We start from the raw sequence: 23,614 nt of genomic DNA, 5'->3' as shown, positions 1-23,614 counted from the left end.
TATGTATTGAATTTCAACGCGTTGGAGTGGGTTACCAGCATCTCTCGCTGAACAGATATATTTGCCTTTCAGGCACAGAAGAATAAGTCACTAGAGCGCGCTAGAAATTTGAGCGTAGAAGTAGATAGTTTCTCTTTCGGCCTGCGTGCCATGCTTATGCATTTACCTTATCAAGGATAGTAGTTAGTTAGCCTATGCACCTGAGTTCTCTAGCTCAGGTGTGGCATAGCACCCTGTACCCTTGTATTACGTTTTGGGATTTAATGAGATTTTGCCTTTATTTTATAAGTTTTAAATATCTTGAAATTTCGGGGTGTTACAGTTGGTATCAGAGCCTAAGTTGACCCTAGGATAAGACTCTTAAGATCAGACCTTAGGACATTAAGCTTAAACTCTAGGTACTTAGGAATATAGGATTTAGGAATCTTAGGACGCGCGGTGAGATTGTGAAACCTACACATAACCTCTCATCACTTTATCCCTCACTAACTTAAAGAAACCCCCCCTTCACTTATTGCATCAAGGTAAGGACGCAAAATAACATCGACCTATGAACACCAGAATGGCGCCGAAAAGAAGACAGGTAGGAACACCGAAACTCCCCACTCAGGAATTCCTGACTCAGAATCTGCAACGCTTGGCCCAAATTGCCCAGGCACTAAGTACTACCGTTTCCCAGCCTTTACCAACAAACGAGAACTTGGAGATCCACCACCAAGTCTCGACAAACCAACCACCCACCCTCTCGGGGAACGAAGACCCCACGACCCTCGAGGAGTGGATCGGGACTTTCGACAAGATATTCAGGGCAACTAAATGCCCCGAAGGACACCAAGTAAGAATGGCCTCCTTCTACTTCAGACACGAGGCCGACACCTGGTGGGCTCACGAAGGACCCACCTGCGAACAAGACCCCGGATTCAACTGGGAAACACGCCTGGGGTACAAAAGGAAATCTGAAGGAAATCCCATAAACTCCACCCGCGGCCCTAAAAACCCCAGGGCCGCCTCACCACGCCAAGTCACGACGACAACCATTCAAGGAAGAATCCTTACTCTAAGCAAAGCCAAAATTGGGGATAGCAACATAGTCTCCGGAACCTTCCAAGTACACGCCACCCCCGCCACGGTATTGTTTGACTCAGGGGCTACCAACTCGTTTATAGCAACTGAGTTTGCCACTCAGCTCGGCTTCAACGCCAGCACCAAGGTCCGACTTCAGGTCAAGGTGGCCTCAGGCGAAATCATAGAATGCGACCGCATGTACGAAAATATAATGATCACCATACAAGGGGTGGAATTTCCCAGCAACTTAATCCGATTCAAACTGGATGGGGTACAGGTGATCTTGGGCATGGATTGGCTAGGGAAATACCAAGCACAAATCCTATGCGGAGAACAAAAAGTGGTCCTACAGGGGCCAAGCGGTAAGAGGGTGTCATACCGTAGGACCCACCGGGAGGCCGGGATCAGAGTGGTGAACATGATAAAAATGAAGAAATACCTAAACAAGGGAAGCGAGGCCTTCTTATGTTCGGTCGAGGACCTCAGCACCAAAACCCCTGAACCACAAACCATTCCAGTGGTAAACGAATTCACGGACGTCTTCCTGGACGAAATCCCCGGGGCACCCCCAGCCAGAGAAGTCGAGTTCACCATAGATCTCGTACCGGGCGCTGCCCCGATTTCTAAACCACCCTACCGGTTAGCATCAAAAGAAATGAAGGAACTGAAGACGCAACAGCAGGAATTGCTAGACAAGGGCTACATCCGTCCTAGCACCTCCCCATGGGGAGCGCCAGTGTTGTTTGTTAAAAAGAAGGATGGGAGCATGCGCCTATGCATCGACTACAGGGAACTTAACCAAGTCACAATAAAGAATAAGTATCCCCTTCCCCGAATCGATGATTTGTTCGAACAACTTAAAGGGGTTGGGGTATTTTCGAAGATTGATCTAAGATCCGGGCATCACCAAATACAAGTGGCCAAACCGGACATTCAGAAAACAGCCTTCCGGACACGTTACGGCCACTATGAATTCACCGTAATGCCCTTCGGACTCATCAACGCGCCTGCCATATTCATGGACCTCATGAACCGAGTATTCCGACCCCACTTGGATGACTTCGTCATTGTATCCATTGACGACATCCTAGTCTATTCCCGAAACAAGGAAGAACATGCAAGACACCTCCGCATAACCCTGCAGACTCTAAGAGAGCACCAACTATACGCCAAGTTCTCTAAATGCGAATTCTGGAAAGACAGTGTGGCCTTCCTGGGTCACGTGATAGCCAAGGAAGGAATTAAGGTGGACCCCGCCAAAATCCGTGCCGTTAAGGAATGGACCACACCGAGCTCACTCTAAGAAGTCCGAAGCTTCCTAGGCTTGGCCGGCTACTACAGGAGGTTTGTACCCGACTTCACCAAGATAGCCCAACCCCTTAACAAACTCATGAAAAAGGAAACTCCCTTCCGATGGGACAACGACTGCATCTCAGCCTTTCGAGAATTGAAGGATAAGTTAACCACGGCACCCGTACTCGCCATTCCCTCTGGGGAGGAAGGATTCGAGGTCTTCAGTGACGCATCCAAGAAGGGGTTGGGGCGCGTGCTAATGCAAAAAGGCCGAGTAATAGCCTACGCATCTAGACAGCTCAAAACCCACGAAGAAAACTACCCCACCCACGACCTCGAACTAGCCGCTATCGTGTTCGCACTAAAAATTTGGAGGCATTACTTATATGGGGTGCAATGCAAGATCAACACGGACCATAAGAGCCTAAAATACATCTTCACCCAGAAAGACCTAAACATGAGAGAACGGAGATGGTTACAACTCATAAAGGACTACGACCTGGACATCCAATACCACGAGGGGAAAGCTAACGTTGTGGCGGATGCCTTAAGCAAAAAGGCTAACCACTCCCTCAACACCACCTGGGTCCTACTGGACCAACTGTACAGGGAATTCCAAAGACTGAATTTGGAAATAATAAAGCAAGATCAAACCCACCACGACGCCCACTTGTTCAACACACAAGTCATACCTACACTCTTCGAGGAAATCAAAATAGGGCAACAGCAGGATCCGGAACTAGATAAGATCCGCCTCGACCTAACCCACGGGAAGGAAGGACCCTTCAAAATACACGAAGACGGCAGTCTCCATTACCAAGGTAGGTGGTGCGTGCCCTCAACGCACCCCCACTTGAAATAACAAATCTTGGAGGAAGGACACAACTCCCCATACTCAGTTCACCCAGGGGGTGACAAGCTATACCAAGATGTGAAAAGGTCGTTTTGGTGGCACAACATGAAAAAGGAAATCGCGGATTTCGTGGCCAAGTGTCTGAATTGCCAAAGGGTGAAGGCCGAACGATGCAAACCCAAGGGACTCGTACAACCCCTTGAGATACCACAAGGAAAGTGGGATTCCATATCCATGGACTTCGTCGGAGGACTACCCCCAACAAAAACCGGCAAGTATAAGATTTGGGTCATAGTGGACCGACTAACCAAAACGGCGCGATTCATCGCCATGAAGGAAACGTGGACAATGACACAACTAGCCCAATCCTACTTGAGCCAAGTAGTGAAGTATCACGGAGTCCCCCGAAACATCGTATCCGATAGAGACTCCAGGTTCCTCTCACAATTCTGGAAATCGCTGCAATTAGCCTTGGGGGCACAACTAAAGCTAAGCACTGCCTTCCACCCCACCACGGACGGCCAAACCGAGAGGACCATTCAGACTCTCGAAGACATGCTAAGAGCCTGCGTGTTAGACTTTCAAGGGACATGGGAGGAACACCTAGACCTTAGTGAATTCTCATACAAGAACAGCTACCACGCGAGCATTCGTATGGCACCCTACGAAGCTCTATACGGACAAAAATGTAGAACCCCCTTATGTTGGGAAGACATGGTCGACCCAATAACACTAGGGCCCCAACACCTACAAGATACCATCACCAAGGTCAAGCACATCCGGGAAAGGATGAAGGCTGCCCAAGACCGCCAGAAGTCCTTTGCCGACCTAAAGAGGAAACAAGCCGAGTTCAACACCGGGGAGAAGGTCTGGTTGAGAATCTCGCCCACACGAGGGGTGATGAGATTCGGAAGGAAAGGAAAGCTCAGCCCTCGATTTATCGGCCCCTATGAAATCATAGAAAAAGTCGGGAACCTAGCCTATCGCCTCGCTCTACCCGTTGAACTAGAACGAGTACACAACATATTCCACATATCCCAGCTAAAGAAATACGTACACGACCCAAGCCACGTGCTTCAACCCGAGGTCGTGAACCTCGACGAGTCACTAGCATACGAAGAAAGACCCGTGAGGATCCTGGACACCAAGACAAGAAACACCCGTCGCCGAGCCATAGAAATGTTGAAAGTCCTCTGGACCAACCATGGGACCGAGGAAGCAACGTGGGAGCTCAAAGACACAATGAGGGAACGCTACCCCGAACTTTTCTCACCAGGTAACTAAGAGAAGGTCACTCGGCAAGGACCAAGCTTCGGGGATGAAGCTTTCCGTTAAGGGGCGAGAGTGTAACACCCCGTGTTACGACCCCTAAAACCAATTAATCCTTTAATCAATTACCCAAAAGAAAGAATTAAATTACAGAAATTAATTAGGAAAAAGCCCACCATAGTCCGTGGGCCCCCATCTCTAAACCCAAACCCCTAGTCCTAAAAGGATTAGATCCTAAAATAAGACCCTTAGATATATAAATAGGGAACCTAGAGGGCACCTAGAACCCCCCACGAGAATAACGCCCCACCACCCTGAAAGAGCTCCAAGAATCCCCTTAGAAGAAATCAAGAAAGCAAGAGAGCTTAAAGAAAGACCCTTCATAGCCAAGGAATTAATTAAGGCTAAGAGGTAACCCATGTCTCAACAAAACCAATTTTCATAGCTATGATTTCCCCCGTAGGATTCCCCATATTATTGTGTATTGATGATTTGTGATATTATTATTGATGATTGATGGGATAATTCCATGGGTGATCTTGATATTGGGAGATTCTTGATAATTATGGTGTTCTTGATGATTATGTGGAGTTCTTGATGTTTACATGTCGTTCTTGATAATTGTATGGAATTCTTGGTGCTTATGTGATATTCTTAACGAATCTTTTAATTAGAAGACGAATCATATTCTTGTTAGTATAAAAGTGATTAGATCCCTAGGTTGTATCGTATGATATTATTCTTGGTGTATCGGGTGGGAAATCGCATGTTTGGGTGTCGATTATGTTTAGAAAAGCATGATAGGTTATGTGCCGTACGTTTCTCGTATTTGATCCGTTAATTGTCTACGTGTTGATCGTTAATTGCGTTGTAAAGTCTATAAGCATGGTTTCGGGTTCCACAATGGTTCCCGGGGCGTTTTGTGTATGAAGAGTCATTGGGGGGTAGGTGGGGGGGGGGTAGGGGACCCGCCACCTACCCGCAGCCAGAAGGGACGTCTCCGGCAGCGGGCAGTCGGCGGGCGGGCAGCTGCCCGCCGGCGACCCGCTGCCCGGAACAGTGCTTATCGGCGGGCAGCCGGAGGGTAGCCCCCCACCCACCGGCTACCCGCGGGAAATCTCCCCCATTCGGGACCCCGGCTTCCCCGTTTGATGTATCCTCGATCCCCGTGGTGTCCCAACGGACTCCGTTCATCGTGCCATGTCTAGTTTAATGTTTCGGGTACCGTTCGTATGTTTATGAGTCTTATATATTGCATGCTAGTTGAATTGGTATCCCGTTGACCTAGGTGGAAGAAGTATGAACCCCTTAAGACCATTCTTATTATGTGAAGGATCACGCATAGGTTTTGTTATACGCTTTCTCCCCTTCCCAATGTGTTAATGTGGGTTGCATGCACTTGCTATGTGTTATGTGTGCATGACACCCCAATTCGGTTGCGATCGGATTGGTTATTCCTGAGCTGCGGTTCAGAAGCTGGCTGCGGTCAGATTTACACTCTTGGGTTGCGGTCCACCGTTTGGTTGCGATCAAACGTTTCTACATGAGCCGCGGTTCATATTTCCTAGCTGCGGTCAGATGACATTCTCTTGGGCTGCGGTCAGATGACATTCTCTTGGGCTGCGGTCCACTATTTGGTTGCGTTCAAACATTATGATGAGCTGCGGTTCATCGGTCAGTTGCGATCGACCCATCCGTGTTGCGATACGGGGCAGGATGCTGCGGGGCCGTGTCAGAGCTATATGTGCTGACCCTCATGTATGGGCATGCGATTGGTCCTGTGGCGCCAACAAAGTGTGCTATGTGATGAGATGTGGATGAGTTGTGATTATGAGTATCTTGGGGGATGTGACTATGGGATTTATGCTGGGGATTGTTTATGTTGGGTTATGATTATTAATTATGCTCAGCTTTATCTGTCTTGCCTGTTGTGGATTGTATACGCTTGTTATAGCTGTTGCTTGTGTCTAGCCTTATCTGTCGAGTCATTCCCGGTTTTAAAAGCTAGAGTTCGTAGGATATATCTTCATGCTCAAAATGGTTTTTGTATATCTATATATATCTCTATATGTATTGAATTTCAACGCGTTGGAGTGGGTTACCAGCATCTCTCGCTGAACAGATATATTTGGCTTTCAGGCACAGAAGAATAAGTCACTGGAGCGCGCTAGAAATTGGAGCGTAGAAGTAGATAGTTTCTCTTTCGGCCTGCGTGCCATGCTTATGCATTTACCTTATCAAGGATAGTAGTTAGTTAGCCTATGCACCTGAGTTCTCTAGTTCAGGTGTGGCATAGCACCCCGTACCCTTGTATTACGTTTTGGGATTTAATGAGATTTCGCCTTTATTTTATAAGTTTTAAATATCTTGAAATTTCGGGGTGTTACATATAAGGAATGGAATTAGCAAGCACATAGTATTTAGACCCCAATTATGACTCTTAGGAATATATATATATATGATCATAGGAGGCACCTAAATCTTACACCACAATAATCTCTCACCACACAAGAAGTTCCAACAATCCCCTTAGGAGAAATCAAGAAAGAAGAAAGCTTAAAGAAAGACCCTTCATAGCCAAGGAATTAATTAAGGCTAAGAGGTAACCCATGTCTCAACAAAACCTATTTTCTTAGCTATGATCTCCCTCTAAGTATCCCTCTATATTCTTGTGTATTGATGATTCGTTTATGATATTGATGGTGTGATCTTGATAATTGATGTTATGCTTTCTTGGGTAATCTTGATAACCTTGATGATGGAAAAGAGATTCTTGATGATTGGGTGATATTCCTGATAAACCTAGATTCCTAATGATTGTTTCATATTCTTGATAAAACGTATGGTTTCTTAGTGTTAAAAGATGAGTTACGTTATTGATGATTTAAATTGTGATTAGAGCCCTAGGATGTAACGTGAAACTCGTATGGTGTTATTCTTAATGTATTGGGCGGGAATTCGCATGTTGGGGTGTTAATTATGTTTAGAAAGCATGATAGGATATGTGCCGTATGTTTCTCGCTTTTGATCCGTTAATTGTCTACGTGTCGCCATCAATTGCGTTTTAAAGTGTCTAAGCATGGTTTCGGGTTCCACGAAGGTTCCCGGGGTGTTATTGGTGAAAAAGAGTCAGTGGGGGGTAGGTGGGGGTAGGGGACCTGCCACCTACCCGCGGCCAGGAGGGACGTCGCCGGCAGCGGGCAGGCGACTGCCCGCCGGGCACCCGCTGCCCGGAAATTTGCCACCGGCGGGCAGCCGGCGGGTGACCCTTTACCCACCGGCTACCCGCTAGAAATTCCCCCACCTCGGGATCCCGGCTTCCCCGTTTGGTGTCCCAACGGACTCCGTCTATCGTGCCTATGTCTAGTTTGATGTTCGGGTACCATTCGTAGGTTGAATGAGTCTTGTATATTGCATGCTAGTTGAATTGGTATCCCGTTGGCCTAGGTGTAAGAAGTGTGAAACCCTTAGGATTATTCTTAGTATGCGGATGATCACGCATAGGTTTCGTTATACGATTTCTCCCCTTTCCCAATGTGCCAATGTGGGTTGCATATGTTTACTATGTGTTATATGTGCATGATACCCCAATTTGGTTGCGATCAAATTGGTTATTCCTGAGCTGCGGTTCAGAAGTTGGCTGCGGTCAGATTTACACTCTCGGGCTGCGGTCCACCGTTTGGTTGCGATCAAATGTTTTACATGAGCTGCGGTTCATATTCCTGGCTGCGGTCAGATGACTACTCTTGGGCTGCGGTCCACTATTTGGTTGCGATCAAACATTATGATGAGCTGCGGTTCATCGGTCGGTTGCGATCGACCCCTCCGTGTTGCGATACGGGGCAGGGTGCTACGGGGCCGTGTCAGAGCTATATGCGCTGACCCTCATGTATGGGCATGCGATTGGTCCTGTGGCACCATCAAAGTGTGCTTATGTGATGAGATATGGATAGATTGATGTTACGAATGTTATGAAGTGGAAACGTGACCATAGGATACATGCTAGTAAACTGTATATGCTTAGTTTTGACTATTGGCTGTGCTTATCTCTATCCGTCGAGTCTGTTCCCTATGCTAGTAAATTGTATTGCTTGGTTATGACTGTTGGCTGTGCTTATCCCTATCTGCCGAGTCTATTCCCTGTTTAAAAGCTAGAGTCTCTTAGGATATATCTTCATGCTTCAAAATGGTTTTTTTATATCTATATATATGCCTATATGTATTGTATTTCAACGCGTTGGAGTGGGTTACCGGCATCTCTCGCTGAACAGATATATTTGGCTTTCAGGCACTGATGAGTAGACACTGGAGCGCGCTAGAGATTCGAAGCGTAGTGTAGATAGTTTTCTTTTTGGCGTGCGTGCCATGCTTATGTATTGACATTATTAAGGAATTTAGTTAGTTAGCCGGTGCATCTGAGTTCTCCAGCTCAGGTGTGGCATAGCACCCCATACTCTTATGTTTAGTAATGCTCTGTTTGGGATTTAATAAGACAATACCTTTGGTATATAAGTCTTTAAAAGTTTAAAAATTTCGGGGTGTTACAATTAGTCACCAAGGTATTACCGCAGTCCTCGTGGTGGCCCTGACGTGATTATGGAGTTGTGGCCTGAGTGATGGGTCCACGTGATTGGGGGATAACATGTGTTATCCGGGCATGTGTTGCCGTGATTGGTGGTGGTTTGTTGGTTGTTATTGGTGGAGGACGATGGTCCCGACGGAATAAGGTTGGACTTGGCTGTACAGGGGATCCTGGAGGTAATGGTTGGAAAGAAGATACAAGGTTGGGGGTAGCCATAAGGTTGGAACAGGGCATAAGGAAGGCATACCAACTCACGATGGGTGATGTTGCGAGGGCTTGTAAAGCCGGTGTTGTGTGATCTTCTCTCGTGACGTGTGTAGTCAAGGAGGCTTGCGTTGTTTTGGCATGTGTGGCCGTTGGGTGAGTCTTTATCCTTGTGTGTGGTTAACCTTTGTGGTTTGGGATGTGTTCCCGTGTGGTCTTGAGAGTGATGAGTCTTGTGTTGACTGGTGATCATGGCTTTTGACTTATATATATGTATTCCGTTTCGAAAATGGTTTTTATATCTTATATCTACCTATTTATGATACTTAACGGGATTGGTGGGTTACCAGCATTATTCGCTGACCGGGCGACGTCCCAATGTTTATCTTTTTATCTTTCAGGTGATGTTTAGACAAGAGCGATGTCTAGAGCCTGGTAGCTTAGCACCTTTGTGTTTTTGTGGCCTGTGCGCCAATGTTTTGAGACTGTTTTAGATTGATGTATTGGGATAGTATTATACACTTGCAGATTGTTGCCTTAGCGTTACCTAGTGTGGTATACGTGGCATAATACCCCTTTTTGGATTTCTTTTATCCAGTTTCCGTTTATCTTTTGCTGTGCTAGTTTTGTTGTTAATCTGCTTGTTTTAGGGCTTCAATTGGGCCTTGTTTGTTTTTTTTTTTTTTGGGTGTTACAGTTGGTATCAGAGCCTAGGTTTTGAGCCTAGGATGAGTTAAGTCTAGACTTTCTAAGTGGTTAAGTGTGTTTTGAGACCTCTAAGCGACCTTAAGAAGCTAAGTGTTAGGCTTAGGACTTTAGGTTGCGCGGTGACATGTGTGTTTCTTTCTGTCTTGCTTGTTTGCTCTTATTGGTAATCTCGTTGTTGTTGTAGAAGTTTGCGATGCCTCCTCGTCCCCGTGCTCGCACCCCAGAGACCCCGACCAACGAGCAGCTCGCTCAGAATCTCCATCAGCTGACACAAACAATGCAGTCGTTCAGTGAAGCCTTGCTAAACAACAATCAAGCTGTGCCGCCTCCGCCTCCTGCTGGGCATCGCGATGTAGGTCGTTTGGTGTCAGGGCATTGGCCGCCATCCTTCGCTGGCGAGGAAGACCCTGTAGTCCTTGAAGAGTGGCTACGGGTGTTTGATAAGATTTTCACCGTGGTGGGCTATCCCGAAGAGAGGAGAGTAGAACTGGCAACGTTCTACTTCTGCTAAGAAGCTGATCTGTGGTGGGTTCACAAGAGTCCGACCTTCCTTGAAGAGCCTGGGTTTGATTGGACCGCGCTCAAGGACAGAATGCGCGAAAGGTTCTATCCAGCGCATGTGTGAGCCGCCATGTTTGATGAGTTCCTTCATCTGTAGCAAGTACCTCTATCTGTGGTTGAGTACCACAAGAAGTTCTTGGAGCTGGCGCACTTCGTGAGGATGTTGGTGCCTACAGAGCTTGCTAGGGTTGAGCGTTTCGTTCCCAGTCTAAATTATGAGGCACGAAAAACGTTGACGGTGAGTAGGCCCAGTTCCCTTAAGGATGCGTATCTGTGTGTCGCGGATCTATTTCGCGTTCAGCAGCTTCATAGGGGTTCGTTGGAGTTGGCCAGGAAGAGAGTTGAGAGTGGAGGTTCTTCAATCTTCAAGAAGCCCCGACCGAGTTTTCCGGCTAGAGTTGTGTCGTCATCTTCTCAAGGACCTGTCAGAATGGAGCCTCAGGTTCAAGCTAAGTCGGTTGGTTGTCGTTACTGTGGGAAAGTGCACGCGGGCCAAGATTGTTACGACCAGGCGTTTAGGTGTTTTCGTTGTGGAGTTGCTGGTCACCGAGTCGCGGAGTGTCCCCAGCTTGCTGGTCAGAGAGCGTTGCCGCCACCCCCGAGAGCCGGAGGAGCACCAGGAAGGAGTTCAGGTTGCGGAGCCGTCGGAGCTAGGCCGTCTGGGAAGGTCTTCGTGATGGCGCGTTCGCAGGCGGAGTCGAGGGGTCTGGTGGAGGAAGAGTTAGCAGGTAACCCTTGTTTTTAAGCCTATCCTTTTTTCCCGAGAGTGCTGTGTCCTTTGTTGCCTTGAGTGCTATTTTGTGCTTCGTTGTTGTCTTTGTTTGGCAATCCTCGGCATGCTTTCCTTGTTAGTAATTCGTTGGATGCTTAGTATAGACTCTTTTCTTGCTAAGTGCTTTCTTTGGTTGGCTTCTAAATCTTGTCTTGTGGTAGCCATCTATCCTTGAGTTATCTTGTGCTTAGATCAATTCTTCCACCCTTGTACTTGGTTGCTCTTGCAACAATTCCTTGTGCATTTCCTAAAATTTTTCAAGTATTCTTTGATTTGGAAAATAGCAACTCCGTACCAAAAACCTCTCCTTGTGTAGCTTAAAAGCCAAGCCTAATGTTTAAATGTAGCCTTGGAGTTTTAAACCCGAGCCTAATCTTTGTTAACCCAACCTCTAAACCACTTGAGCCAATTGCCTTTCTTGAAACCTAACCTATTTTAGTTCCACTTAAACCTTAATTTCCCCAAATTCCCTTTCTCTTTCTTTCCTCCCTACCCGTGAGCCACCCAGCACTACCCCACCCCGTCACTCATTTAGCAACTCGCCACCACCAACCTACCCGTCGCCGTCACCAAGCCACCGCCTCGCCTCCTCGCAGTCGGAGCTGTCGCGTCACCGTCGCCGCGAGAGAGAGAGAGAGTGCAGCGAAAGAGAGAGAGAGAGAGCCGCGAGAGAGAGTAGAGGAAGAGGAGATCCTTGGGTTCTTTTGGTTGAGCTTTGGATCATCTTCAGTCATGCATAGAGGGTCAAGTTTGGCTAGGAAAGCGGAATGGGTGGATGCCCACTACCTTGTGCTTGAAGGTAAAGATTTTGATCCGGAATCTTTTTCAAGTTCCTTGTTGGATTTGCTTATGTTTCAAGGTTTGTGGATGGGTTTCTCGCCATAAGGGCCGAGACTTACCCGAGCTTGGTGAAAGAGTTTTACCGTCACATAGTTGTGACGAAGGAAGGTGAAAGGCTTGAGATCACATCTAAGGTGAGAGGTGTGAAAGTTGTGTTGTCTGAGAAGAGGTTGGCTCAGTTGTTGAGTTTGTCTGCTACCGGAGTGGCTCAGTACAGTGGTCATTCTTGGATTAGTACGGATACCATGGGGTATCGTGACTATTTGAGCTATCTGTTTGGTCGTGCAAGTGGTTACACTCAAGCTTCGAGGCCGGAAAAGAAGTGGTTGTCTGCGGAATAAAGGATCTTGGTGATGTTGGTGTGAGATTGTTTGTTGCCTAATAACAACAAGAGCAGTTTGTTGGGTAAGATGGAATGCACCTTTGCTTTCTGTCTGAAGAATATGGTTAAGTTCAATCTGCTTGCTTTGATGATGCAACACATTGTGTTTTGCCGGGATCACAACTGGAAGAGCTTGCTGTATGGAATGGTGCTAAGTTGGATCTTGGTTAAGAAAGGTGTTAGTGTGGATGGCTGTCTCTCGAAGGCTGTGGGAAAGATGGTGTTGGATACCACCAATCTCCGGAGTTGTAATCTGTTTCAGTTGGATAGTGGTGAGTACATCACGGTTGAAGAGGTTGCAAGGAAAGCACCTGTTGAACGGGCAGAGTTAGCTGCCGAGCTTGGAGTCCATGCCGGGAAGTTGAGCCTTGCAGTCCAGAGTTTGGGTGGTGACGAAGAAGTTGAGGAGGAAGCGGATCAAGAAGAAGAAGTAGGAGCACCGGAGACCGCCGAAGCTGAAGTGACTGAATCAGACAGTGAGGAAAGCCGGAGAAGGAAGGAAGCTCGCACCAAGAGAGAGTAGGACGTCGTCTCTTTGCTTCGTCAGCAGAACAGTTTGATCGCCGAGGGCTTTGCGTTTGTGAAGGCGCAGTTCGTCGCAGTGCATCAGAGGCTGGACCAGTTTGAAGCCAGTTCTAGCCAAAGAGACGAAGACGAGAAAGAGTCTGAAGAGGCCGAGGAGTCGAAGAGTGAGGAGTTCTAGTTTGTGTTGCGGTAACCCCGTTCGCATCTTTCTTGTTGTTTCTTTCTTGGCCGTTGTTAGCTTGGTGTTAGGTTGTTGTGTGCTTGTGTGCTTGCTTATTTTGCTTGTTGCTTTTTGTTTAGCTAGTGTGTTAGTTGGTGTTTGGAGTTAGTTGTTGAGTTCTTGGTTGTTGTCTAGAAGTTGGTGGTTGAGTTGAGGTTAGAGTTCTTGATGCTCAATCTATCCGTTCTTTTAACTCTTGACCAATCCTTGAATTCGTAATGTCTTCTTCTTTGCTTTGGAACCCATGTGAGTACTTTTGGAGTTTTGACCCAAAAGGGTTGTTCTTGAAATTTCTTGTCACAATTTCGTTTCCTTGTTACCATTTGCTTTTAATTCGTTGTACCCTAGTTTCGGGGACGAAACTTCTTTGAAGCAGGAGAGGATGTGACTCCCCAAAAATCCACACTCCAATCCATGAACTAATTGAGTAATTAATTCTAATTCTTTTGAGGAATTGATTCCTAAAATCCTGATTTTTAATACTCAAGGACTAGTATTTGACTTATCAATCTTTAAGTTGTGTTGTACCTTGTGCTTAGAGAGGAGTTCCCTTGTTCCTTACACTTTCTAAGGGTTAGTAAGGGTAGCCTTGTCTTTTCACCAAGAGTTAGTATTGTATCCTAACCTAGAAGACTTCTTCATTTCATTCCTTACAATTCCTAGAAAATATCTCTACCTTCTCTCTAGAATAGAAGTGTAGCTTATTCTCCAAGCCAAGTTGAGACCCTTGTCAAGATTTCAAGTTTTGCTTCCAAGATTCAACCTTTCACCTATTTGGGCATCTAGGAGGGTAAGATCTAAGCTTGTCTAGTCTTTTTGGTTCCATCTTAGTTGTCTTTTTCTTAAAGGTAGGATCTTTATGATCTTTTGGTTTAATCTTGAAGTGGGTTTGAGAAGTGAGCCTAGTGGAGAGCTTGTTGTGGTGTAAAGAGAAGTCTTTTGGTCTTCAAGAGGTAACCCATGCTCTACAAAACCTATTTTGCTTACATATATGTGATTTCTTGGATTCTACTTGTTCTTTGCTATGAAATGTGAGGGTTTTAAGCATTTATCTTGCGATATTGCATATCTAGAGCTTGTGTTTAGGGTTCCTTTGTGCCATTGCTTGGCATTTTCCTTGGTTCAAGTCATTTTGTTGTGTTTGGTGAGATTTGGCATGTTTTGGACTTGAATTTGTGTTTGGAGAAGAAAATCCCCGAAGGGATTTATTGTGGAACAGGAATGTTCCCGCGGGCGGAACGGCGGGCGGGGCACCACCCGCTGGCCTACCCGCGGGTACAGGCCTCGTGGGATGGTGTTTGGCCTCGCGGAACCACGGGTCGGGCACTACACGTGGGTCCACCCGCGGGTACACGGTGGTGTTTGGTTCGGGATTTGTTCCCCGTGATTCGTTGTCTCGGTATTTGATCTTTTGACTTCCCGCTGTTCTTTCGTGGAACTATTTGAGTCTCTTCTTGATGTTTCGTAGGTCTAGAAATATATGGTAGGTATCCATGTAGGACTTTGGTGTCCTTAATCGTGCTAAGTGTTCAACATTGTGTTTCGTTGGACCAAGAGTTGTCTTGTGTGTTCCTCGGAACTATCTTGAGTTTCCCCGTTGATAAGCATGCTAGTTTGTTGTCTTAATGCTAGCGTGTGTGTGGTCTGTACCTTTCGTTTGTTTGATGATAACTTGTGTTATTCATCGTTGTTGTTGATTGTGCTGTGACCCGTTCCTTGATTGACTGTGTTTCATACCTTCATTGCAATCCGTTGATTGATTCCTGTTGAGGTGTGGCGTGTGTGGCTTTACCTGGATTGCACGATTAGTGGTATGGGATACTAGTCACCAAGGCATTGCAGCGGTCCTCGTGGTGGCCGTGACGTGATTATGGAGTTGTGGTCTGAGTGATGGGTCCACGTGATTGGGGGATAACATGTGTTATCCGGGCATGTGTTGCCGTGATTGGTGGTGGTTCGTTGGTGGTAATAGGTGGGGGACCATAAGGTTGGAACAGGTCCGGGCATGTGTTACATCCCCGCCCGCCGTTCCGCCAGCGGGAACATCCCTGTTCCACAACAAATCCCTACGGGGATTTTCTTCTCCAAACACAAATTAAAGTCAAAAACATGGCAAATCTCACCAAACACAACAAAATGACTTGAACCATGGAAAATGCCAAGCAATGGCACAAAGGAACCCTAAACACAAGCTCTAGATATGCAATATCAAAAGACAAATGCATAAACCCTCACATTTCATAGCAAAACACATGTAGAATCCAAGAAATCACATATAGGTAAGCAAAATAGGTTTTGTAGAGCATGGGTTACCTCTTGAATACCAAAAGACTTCACTTTACACCACAATAAGCTCTCCACAAGGCTTACTTTCCAAACCCACTTCAAGATTATACCAAAAGATCATAAAGATCCTACCTTTAAGAAAAAGACAACTAAGATGGAACCAAAAACACAAGATGAACTTAGATCTTACCCTCCTAGATGCCCAAATAGGTGAAAGGTTGAATCTTGGAAGCAAATCTTGGAATCTTGACAAGGGTCTCAACTTGGCTTGGAGAATAAGCTACACTTCTTTTCTAGAGAGAAGGTAGAACTAATTTCTAAGAATTGTAGGGAATGAAATGAAGAAGTCTTCAAGGTTAGGTGACAATACTAACTCTTGGTGAAAAGACAAGAATACCCTTACTAACCCTTAGAAAGTGTAAGGAACAAGGGAACTCCCTTCAAAGCACAAGGTACAACACAACTTAAAGGTTGACTAGTCAAATTCTAGTCCTTGAGTATTAAAAATCAGGATTTTAGGAATTAATTCCTCAAATAAAATAGGATTATTAACTCAATTAATCCATGGATTGAATGTGGATTTTTTGGGGTGTCACACTTTACCATTTCTACATGGAAAAAATTAGACCCAATTCTCTAAATGAAATTTCTTTTCGTAAGCCCGCCCGATTTCCTCCAACTCCAAATGTCTAACCCTAACCCTTTATATGCTCGTTACCATTCCCCCCTACACCATAACTCTCTCTCTCTATCTAAGAACCAAAATCCTCACTCTTAATCCTCCATTTCCATTTCCTATATTTACATGTTTCACATTTTCTATACGAAAAACAAATAGGCCCAATTCTCTAAATCGAATTTGTTTTCGTTGGGCCTCCCAATTTTCTCCAAGTCCTAATGTCTAATCCTAACCCTTTATATGTTCTTTACCAATTCCACCCACTACCTCTCTCTCTCCCTCTCTAAACACCGAAATCCTTTGTATCAAGTCTCATCTCACTTTAATCTTCTCTCCCGCCCTCAATCACTTTTGACTCTTGCCTCTCGATTGAAAAACAAGGTGTCTATACATCTATCAACCCGATCTCTTCCATTGTAATCGAACTCCTTAGATTGAGAAGGTAATCTCTAGCCTCATCTCCTTTACTAGCTATAAGGCATGAATTTTTTTCTGAAAAGTGTAGATCTATGTTTTCCATTTAGACTACAAAAAAATTGTTTTCTTTGTAAAGAAATTGAAATTGGGAAAACATTTTCATTTCAAACATATTTTATTGAATACATTTTTTATATTTCCTAAATTTTGCTTACTTAATACGCTCGAATTTGCATGTTTTTCGGCAATTAAAAGTGAAAAAAATATGTAAACCAATACCAAACTTCAAATTGCTTTTGGATTATTTTTTAAAAATTTTCTCTGATCTCTCTCTCTCTCTCTCTCTCTCTCTATATATATATATATATATAGGGTCAGGTTCCTGTGAGGTCAGGTCTTCCCGTGCGGTCAGTGCGGTATACACCATTAGGTATGCATAAATGAACCACACAGTGTTCGTAAATACACCATTATGTGTGGTGTATTTTTTGGCATTTCATTCTGGTGTATTTTCGAACACTGTATGGTGCATTTATGCATACCTAATGGTGTATGCCGCACTGACCGCACGAGAGGACCTGACCTCACAGGAACCAATATATACATATATATATATATATATATATATATATATATATATATATATATATATATATATATATATATATATATATATGTATATATATATGTATGTATGTATGTATGTATGTATGTATGTATGTATGTATGTGTGTATAATATGGTTAAATCTACTTATTTTTTAATTTATAAAATATGAAATTAATTGGTGTTAGTGTTTTAATTGCTCAAAAAGAACCCCAACTTATAATTGACAATATTATTATGGCATACTAAGATAGGAATAGTGTCGGTCTGTTCTACAGCGGACTGATCAATCAGGTACAACAACAGAAGGACTGACACTGAAGATCTGTTTTAGGAAGCTGGTTACTGAAAAGCTGTACGCGGTTTTTACAAAAGACAGATTTGGAAAGAAGATCAGCGTATATGTCTTGGGAAGGTATGGACCGAATCTTTAAGATTACATTCTTCAAATATTTTCCTACCATCTACAATCAAGGATATCTATGTAGAGAGTGTTCTGGTTATGGAACTATAAGTACTCTTATTCGACGAGAATTAGGGTTACGCTTTTAAAGAGAGAAGAAACACTCCTTATCAGTTTTATGAGATCAGATCTTTGATTACTATGCCTCTTCTTAATACTACATGTTCATGGTGATTAAGATGAAGAACTTGAGAAGAATCACTGCTGCTTAAACGAAAGGACACTACGATCACACTGTTGTGGGAACAACCGTAAAGAACGTCATTGAAGTGGACTACATCAGAGTTGGTTCTCCAAGTGAAGGGATTTCATTAGACTTCTGTATGCATGGCTCTCCACCTTCAAGAATCCACTAAACCTGTGTAGACTGGTCAGTCCATTTCATTAGTTGGTTAATCCAGTTAATCTGATTAAAATGATGAAATGCAAAATTACATGTGGTATAGACCTTTTAAGTCTACATAGTTACTTGATCCGTACAGGTTTTTAGTTTTGCATTGTTCTCTTTCTTTTGGAAGTGCTTCTGTGTGTTCGTTGGCTGGTTGTCTTTGTTCAGGATAGATGCAAGTATGAAACCACCAGAACTAGATGGTCACAACTACTCTTTCTGGAAGGCTCGTATGGAGATCTATCTCCAAGCACAAGGTACCAGGGTTTATCGTACTGTCCTATCTGGGTGGAGTCGTCCAACTGTTTAGAATGCTGATGGAACCACTAGGGACAAGCCCATGGAGACTTGGACAGACGATGAAATGAATGCATCTGATCTAAACAACAAAGCGTTGAACTCTATTGTAGGATCTCTGCATGAATCTATCTTTACCTTAGTCACAGGGGTAAAAGAAGCTAAACCTGTATCGAAAATTCTTGAAACCAGATTTGAGGAAACTAGTGATATCAAGCAGACAAAGCTACAAATGGTGCTGTCAGAATTTGAAGCTCTTAGAATGAATGAAGAGGAAACCATATCAGGCTTTCACAGTCGGGTTCAGAATCTGATGAACAGGGCCTCAAAATTCTTGGTGAACCATTCACTAATGAGGGAGTAGTAAAAAAGATCCTTCGATCTTTACCTAAACGCTTCCGGATGAAAGTAACTACTATTCAGGAACACACCGGCTGGGAAAAGAAGACTGAAGGAGATCTTATGGGAAGTTTACACACATATGAACTTGAAGTGCTTGCTGATGATGATCTTGTTGGCAACAGAAAAGGAAAGTCAGTGGCTTTTGTGGCTAAAGCTGATCGAGAATCTGACACAGATGACATAGATGATGAAACCTTGGCTCTTCTAACCAATAATTTTAAGAAAATATTGAAAGGATTTAACAAAAACAATCAAGGTCAGCCTACCAAGACACAATACAAAGGCAATAACTCCTCATATTAGAAAGCCGAAACCTCACCTTTTTCACAGAACAATCAACCCCAGACTGGCCGAACAAGACAAAACAGAAACAGTTCCACAGATACAGGGAGATCTCTCAACCGGTCAGTGCAGTGTAGATTGTGTGAAGGTTTTGGACACATACAGGCTAAATGTGCAACGTATCTTAAGAGGAAAAAGGCTATGTCAGTGGCTACACTAAGTGATGATGAGGAGGAAGCATCTAATGATCAGTGAGATGATAATGTGGGAAACTTTGTAGCCTTCTTTACAGCCACAGAGAATCAGTCAGACAGAAATGAATCAGATGGAGAATCTTATATATCAACAGATGATTTTGAAGAGAGGCATACTCAACTTGAAATGGAATTTGCTAAACTTGTTGCAAGTTGGGAACAACTAGTGAAAGTAAAAAAAAAAAAATCTGAATGACGAGCTGAAGCAAAGGGATGATCTTCTGAAAAAACTAAATACAGATCTTGTGATAAAAGAAGATCTAATCACACAGATAAGATCCAGAGAAGGAAAACTGATAAAGAAATTGGAAGGTCTGAAGAAAAATATCCAGATGATGGACACCACATCAACATTAAACAAAATTTTGGACTCTTGTAGAAATCCGAATGATAAAAAGGGTCTAGGATTTAAACGAGGTGAATCTTCGAATAATGCTCCTATGTTTGTCAAAGAGGGTATGTCTACGGCCACAACAATTCACAGGTTTGAACAAGGACAGTCATCCCGGTCAGTTCAGAAACATGATAAGAGAAAGATATATGATCGAACTGCAGATACTGACTTCGGAAAAGTAACTCATCAATCTCATTATTCAAGGTTCAAAAATAAGTTTGTCAGAGTTAGACAATACACTCCCATTTGCCACTACTGTCAAACAAAAGATCACACTCGGCCTGAGTGTTATTTTTTCTACAGAGATCAAAGGAAGGAAAAATATCAGAACAAGACTATTATATCGTTCACTAGACAGGTTTGGGTCAGAAAGTCAGAAGTTATATGCTACCCCACTATAGTTCAGACTGCATCTACGACTGAAGCTAGATGGTATTTCGATAGTGGCTGTTCCAGGCATATGACTGGAAATGTGAAGTGTCTCATGGATGTTCAACCAAGCAGTGGATCTGTTACATATGGCGACGGGCAAAAAGGGAAAATAGTTGGAAAGGTACCCTGAATGTACCAGGTTTACCTCACTTAGAAGAGGTTCTGTTAGTCAGTGGTTTGAAAGAAAATTTGATCAGCATCAGTCAGTTGTGTGATCAAAACTAGAATGTGTGCTTCGATCGTATCTGCTGCAGAGTTAGTGACAAAGCAGATCAACTTGCCATGGAAGGAACATGATCCTCAGACAACTGTTATCTTTTGGCAAACGAAAATGCTTGTCACCTATCTAAATCCGATGAATCAAAACTCTGGCATAGACGACTGGGTCACATAAACTTTAGAGATATGGATAAGCTTATCAAATTAGAAGCTGTGAAAGGAGTACCTAAGATCATAATAGAACTGGAGAGAGTTTATGGTGCATATGCTATTGGAAAACAAATTAGAACTCCGCACAAAGCCATAAGAGTTATCACTACTGAGAAATGTCTAGAGCTTGTTCACATAGACCTCATTGGGCCAACACAGGCTGAAAGCATTAGTGGAAAGAAATACATATTTGTGTGTATAGATGATTTCTCTCAATACAGCTGGGTGTACTTCCTAAGAGAAAAATCTGAAGCCTTCAAGGCTTTTAAAACCTTGTGCATAAGGGTTCAAAAGGAAAAGAACGAACCTATAATAAAAATTCAGAGACTGAGAAGTGATCATGGAAAAGAATTTGAGAATTCACAATACTCATATTTTTGCTCCGAGCACGGTATATCACATGAGTTCTCAGCTCCTAGAACAGATCAACAGAATGCTGTGGTGGAAAGAAAGAATCGAACCTTGCAGGAAATGGCTAGAGTTATGTTACATGCTTCTCATCTGCCGCAGCGCTTCTGGGCTGAAGCAATTCACACAGCTTGTCATACAGTGAATAGAGTCTATCTTAGGCCAAGAATGACCACAACACCATATGAGATCTGGAAGGGAAAGAAGCCAAACCTAAAGTACTTTCATGTGTTTGGGACGAAGTGTTATGTGCTGATTGATAGGGAACAAAGAGGGAAGTTTGAACCTAAGAGTGATGAGAGCATCTTTTTTGGGTACTCTCCAAATAGTCGTGCCTACAGAGTCTACAACAAGAGAACTCAATCTGTAATAGAATCAGTAAATGTTGTTATAGACGACAGTCCAGACGAATCAGTGGAAACAATAGTGACTGATCTAGTGACTGAGCTTCCTCTCGGTGAACTGAATACTGCAGATAATAACAGTCAGCCCAAATCACAAGAATCCTTAGATGAAGATCAAGAAAGTTCTGAACAGGAGACAACTCTTATAAATGATACAGGTAAAGACAAACCCACCAGAACTCAGAAAAATTATCCATCAGATAACATCATTGGTGATCCAACAGACGGGATGAAGACCAGGAGCAGAATAAGAAATAATCTGATAGAAATATCTGGATCTGCTTGCTATACCTCAAAGATAGAACCAAGGAATGTAAAAGAAACTTTACAGGATGATCTGTGGATGAAAGCAATCCAAGAGGAGCTACATCAGTTTGACCGAAATCATGTTTGGGATCTAGTACCAAGACCTGATCGTGTCAACATAATTGGAACAAAGTGGATCTTCAAAAATAAAACAGATGAAGCTGGGAATATTGCAAGGAACAAAGCTTGGTTAGTGGCACAAGGATACACTCAGATAGAAGGAATTGACTGTGATGAAACGTTTGATCCTGTGGCGAGACTAGAGTCAATCAGAATTCTGTTAGCTGTCGCATGCATTCTGGGATTCACACTGTTTCAGATGGATGTTAAGACAGCATTTTTGAATGGATATCTGCATGAAGATATCTATGTGGCACAACCTAAGGGATTTGAAGATCCAGAACATCCATCACATGTCTACAAGCTCATAAAAGCTCTCTATGGCCTTAAACAATCCCCACGGGCATGGTATGAACGCCTGACACAGTATCTGCTACAGCAGGGTTATAAACGAGGAAGTGTTGACAAAACATTGTTCGTAAAAACCACTGGAAGTCATGTCACCATTGCTCAGATCTACGTGGATGACATTGTGTTTGGATCAACTTTACAGAAATACACAGATGAGTTAGTAAAAGTCATGGAGGAAGAATTTGAGATGTCCATGGTTGGTCAACTGACGTATTTCCTAGGACTGCAAGTTAAGAAAAGTCCTGAAGGGTACTTTATCTCACAAGAAAAGTATGCGTAAACCAAGACACCGATCTCCACCTCCACAAAAGTATCCAAAGACGATGACACAGGTGTATCAGTGGATAACACAGTCTACCGAAGTTTAATAGGAAGTCTGTTGTACCTGACGGCTAGTCAACCAGACATAATGTTCAGTGTTGGTTTATCTGCAAGGTATCAATCTGATCCAAAAGAATCACACCTCATACTGCTAAACGAATTCTGAAATATATAAAAGGAACGATTAAATATGGACTATGGTACTCCAAGGACAGTGAACTGAGTCTGGTTGCATACTCTGATGCTGACTGGGCAGGAAATATTGATGGCCGCAAGAGTACATCTGGTGGATGCTTCTTTGTTGGTAAGAACTTGGTATCGTCGCTGATTAAGAAACAAAATTTAATTTCCTTAAGTACTGCAGAAGCAGAGTACATAGCTGCTGGTGGATGTTGTACTCAGTTAATGTGGATGAAACAGATGCTTTTAGATTATGGGCTTACTCAAGGAATTATGACACTCTACTGTGATAATGTCAGTGCAATCAATATCTCAAAGAATCCAGTTCAACACTCCAGAATGAAGCATATTGATACAAGGCATTACTACATCAGAGACTTGGTAAAATCGAAGGAGATTGAGTTGGAATATATTCATACAGATAAACAATTGGCTGATATTCTGGCTAAACCTCTAGATTCAATTCAATTTGAGATTCTCAGATCTGCTCTGGGAATCTGCAGGATTGACTAATAAGGCAGATAGTCATTCAGAAGGAGAGTGCATGATTTTCGTATACCGGTCAAATTTCAGTTTTGACTTCCTTTTAAAACTCCCTTCTATTTGTTAAGAGAATATCTTAACTTAAATTACCATAAAGTGATTAGGCTTTTTCAAATTTCAAATATGCCTAGCATCCGTTTCTTGCCTAAAAAGGAGGTATAGCATTGCGTCAATCACATCGGCTCTGCATGTATTCTGACTAGCTGCATTTATTGTGGTTCCTCTCCCTTGGGTTTATAATCGATTACCGGGTCAGGCTTGTGAGGACAAAGGAGTTAAAAAAAAAATTATCTCTGCACACCGTTTGTATCCTCTTTGATCTCATATCTAGGGTTTGCTTCTTTGATTTTTCAAATCTCTTACCAATGGCGGATGCAA

The 23,614-nt window shown here is 43.6% G+C and overlaps 1 protein-coding gene across 1 annotated transcript; it reads left to right on the top strand.

The window, feature by feature from the left end:
- The first annotated feature begins 20,579 nt into the window (after window positions 1-20,579).
- On the top strand, window positions 20,580-23,206 carry LOC109165849. The gene is made up of 3 exons (XM_019314849.1): window positions 20,580-20,878; window positions 21,341-21,573; window positions 22,692-23,206. Exons 1-3 carry the CDS (start codon window positions 20,580-20,582, stop codon window positions 23,204-23,206), a joined length of 1,047 nt encoding a protein of 348 aa, XP_019170394.1.
- The last annotated feature ends 408 nt before the right edge of the window (window positions 23,207-23,614 follow it).

Source organism: Ipomoea nil, unplaced genomic scaffold, assembly GCF_001879475.1.
Source record: "Ipomoea nil cultivar Tokyo-kokei standard unplaced genomic scaffold, Asagao_1.1 scaffold0117, whole genome shotgun sequence".
Classification (NCBI taxonomy): domain Eukaryota; kingdom Viridiplantae; phylum Streptophyta; class Magnoliopsida; order Solanales; family Convolvulaceae; genus Ipomoea; species Ipomoea nil.
The sequence above is the reverse complement of the archived record's forward strand: the minus strand, read 5'-3'. Positions and strand labels throughout refer to the sequence as shown.